This window comes from Tupaia chinensis, unplaced genomic scaffold (assembly GCF_000334495.1).
Source record: "Tupaia chinensis unplaced genomic scaffold, TupChi_1.0 Scaffold000058_1, whole genome shotgun sequence".
NCBI lineage: Eukaryota > Metazoa > Chordata > Mammalia > Scandentia > Tupaiidae > Tupaia > Tupaia belangeri.
Window position 1 is genome coordinate 86805 of NW_006159516.1, and position 3481 is coordinate 90285.

A 3481-nucleotide genomic window follows, 5' to 3' on the forward strand; every position below is an offset into this window, starting at 1 on the left:
AGAACCAACCTCTCTTTTCAGAGAGAGAGAGCAAAATGTAATTATTTTCTTAAAATAAAAGTAACTTTGTATTTTTGATCGTTGTAAAAATAATTTTAAAAATGAAGAAAATATGCAAACTATATTTTTAAATTAATTAATGTATTTCTTCCATTAGTAAGAGACACTGCACCCTCAACAGAGCCTTGATATTTCAATCCATCCCCAACCAGTAACAAATCTCTGGCGCACACGTACCTGGGGTCATCTGGAAGGTCTTTGGATGTGAGCATGTTAGTTCACATAGTTATAATTAGAACATAAGCTCTAAAAATTAATTACTAAATTTTATCCCATACATTAAAAACCATCAATAATAAAGATCTCCAAAAGAATAGAAATAGTGGGAACCAGCAGTTAGCGTAATGGCTATGTCACTGGACTCCCACATAGTTGACCGTGGTTTGCGTCCCAAACCCAGTGGCTTAAAACTCACGCCGGGCAGAGAATGGAGGAGAAGGGATTGCGGCGTGACCATCCCCCCTGGGGGGTGATTTCTATCTTTCTGTCTCTATGTCTCTGCCTGTCTGGCGAGCGCACGCGCCCTATAGCGAAAACCTCTCCAGAAAAAAAAAAAAGAATAGCAATAGTTTTCTAATTGCTTTTTGTGTCCATATGGTAACATATTATCTAGCCAATTTAATATGCATACATAATTTTAATCAGATCAAGCACGTTTATAATTTTATTTGAAATGTATCTTTGTATGGGTACAATTTTATAACAGTTTGTAAATAGAAACATTCAAAACAAATGAGCAAAACATTGTTAATTATTGCTAACTATTGCTTATGTAAAGATTGCTCACAGTGTTACAAAAATGTTTAAGTTTTTGTTTTCTAGCTAACATCCGTCTGTATTATAAACACATAAATCTAGTAATTGTGTTCATAATAGTTATTCATAGTGCTGAGTGATTTTCTGGAATATTCCCATTTGTATTTTCTAGAATATTCCTATAGTCTTTGTTCAAATCACTGGTTCGGGTTGGGAAACAGTTTCTATCAAGTTTCCAATGAACCCAAAACCTGGCCAGAAAGTCATGCTGCCTGTGCAGAACTGAATTCCCATCTGTTGAAGATAGACATTCAAGAAGAGCTGGTAGGAAAGACACTTTCACTTCTCTGTTATAGTGTAACCATATTTCATTGGGGAATAGTAGTGATGGATAAACTTTAGAGCAAACCATCACTATTCTAAAAAATATTAGATATTGTCCCACTTTAATTTAATTTTGGGGGGTAAAAATTATCATTAGGCTATCTACTACAGCTACAAGTAATTTTAAAAAATGAGATAATATCTTGAGAAAAAACTTATTAATACTGAGTCAATGTGTACAAAACATTGGGAAATGATTATCACTAATTCTAGACTCAGGAAGAAGTAATTATATACATATTTCTGGTTTATGATTTTTTTTTTCCCCAATAGGAAAGCTTATCAGTGTTTGACATAGAAGGATGGATAGGTCTCAAAATGTGTAACCCCAATGGATCCTGGTTATGGGAAGATGGCACCAAAGTGGCCCAAAGCCTGTAAGTGCTAAAGTTTTCTGAGACTATGTGGGGGGGAAAAACATTGGGATATTAAAAATGTAGGGCACAGAAAGAGCAAGAAAGAAAAAGGAAAGATTCATAGTACATGAGGATTAGGTTGTAGGAAATAATTGGTTAAATGTTGACTGCCCTTTCTAAACAATCTCACTTCTATGAAATTAATATTTTTAACTTTACTGGACTCTAATGATAAATTTTTGTATAACTTAGGTAAGTTTATGTATCTATTACCTTCTATCATACCTAATTGTTATTTTATTTATAATACTACTTGAACAAATAGAATATCTAATATTTTCTGTTAAGCTTTATAACACTACTTGAACAAATAGAATATCTAATATTTTCTGTTAAGCTTAAAGTATTATAATTAAAGATCATCAGTCCTCAGGATGTTTTCTTCTATTCTTATTTAAATTTGCTTTTTGTTATTTTATTCTTTTTTTGCTTTTATTTGTCCTTAGTAGTATTAAAGTCATTCTTTCTAATATTAATTAAGATAAAATTGGCATGTGCAGATATGATACCTTGGTTTTTTCTTCCATGTTGTCTTTACTGTTTCTACACAGAGTGACAGTTCTGAACACGAAGAATCATTGTTGTGCATACATAAATGGAATCAGTACTTATGAAGAGGATTGTACATCTAAGAAAAAGTATATCTGTGAATTAAGTATATAATTGCATCCATTTTACTAACAAATCCTGTCATTAAATCCTAAATAATAAAGTATTTACAAATACAGTTTATTTGTTGATTTTATAAAATTCTATAAATTAGTGCTTATTTTTTAGTGAGCAGAATGTATTAAACTTGTTGATTTTTTAAAATTACATTGGAAGTGAAAAAAATTACTATCTGCAGATTTCTTGGGGGTAATTTTCTTCCCTACTGCAGTTCACATATATTTTTTATTGCCAGAGTGCACATGCACTGGCCCAAAAGAAGTAGAGAGACAGAGAGAGTGAAAGAGAGGTGGAAAGCATACCTGACTGGGGCATGGTCACTTCACAATCCTTTCTCCTACATTTCTCTAGTCTGGCACGATTTGGGTCACCCGTGCACATGTACCTGGTGTGTTTCCCAAACCACTAGGGCAGTGATCTGAACCATAGCCAGCCATGTGAAATCTCGCTTCCTCAACCACTAGGTCACAAGGCTGGACCAGCTCATACATATTTCTTATTGTGGTTTCTGGTTTAGATACATTCAATGTTTATCTTTGTGGGATACAGTATGGTGTTTGTTTATGCACTGAAACATGCATACAGTGTTTAATAATCAAATCAAGAATATATACACACCATCTTCTTCCACATTTAGTATCACATAATGTTTTACACATTTGATAATTGTTCTATAACATACCATGTCATAATGGGGGAATGAGTAACTACCTGTAGAGAAGCAAATACTTCTCTTCAGAAACCACGAAAGAAGAGACTAGAATAAGATAACTAAAATGTTTAAAGGGGAAAAACAAACAAGAATTTTGTAATCAGTTAAATTATTCTTCAAGACTGAAGGCAAAGTAGACTCTTAAACAACAAAAAGGAAATTTCTGGACAGTTTGCCTGCCTTGCATAACATATTTCATTAAGTTTTTAAAAAGGAAAATTATGTAGGCCAGAAACTAGCATCTATATAAAGAAAGCAAGTATATTGTATTTTAAGTTTGTAAATATCTTCCATGAGAGAGAGCACACACCCCAACAGAACCTTGATACTGTGCTCCATCCCCAGCTTCACCCAATTCAAGGTATGGATGTGAGCATGTCTGTTGCTTTAAGGGAGGATACTAGATGCAAACTCAGAACCTTCCCATGTGAGTCAGCCTCAAAAAGCATCATATTTTATCACTGCATCTCCATGTAGTCCTAGG

The 3481-nt window shown here is 33.5% G+C and overlaps 1 protein-coding gene across 2 annotated transcripts in view; it reads left to right on the forward strand.

The window, feature by feature from the left end:
- LOC102493719 (killer cell lectin-like receptor subfamily I member 1) overlaps positions 1-2308 on the forward strand; it is a 16595-nt gene extending 14287 nt beyond the window's left edge. For both annotated transcript variants that reach the window (XM_027776600.1, XM_027776602.1), the window contains exons 5-7: positions 989-1140; positions 1474-1577; positions 2168-2308. In XM_027776600.1, the coding sequence (XP_027632401.1) occupies positions 989-1140; positions 1474-1577; positions 2168-2279 (368 nt within the window). In that variant the 3' untranslated portion in view covers positions 2280-2308. The remainder of the gene's footprint in view (positions 1-988; positions 1141-1473; positions 1578-2167) is intronic.
- The last annotated feature ends 1173 nt before the right edge of the window (positions 2309-3481 follow it).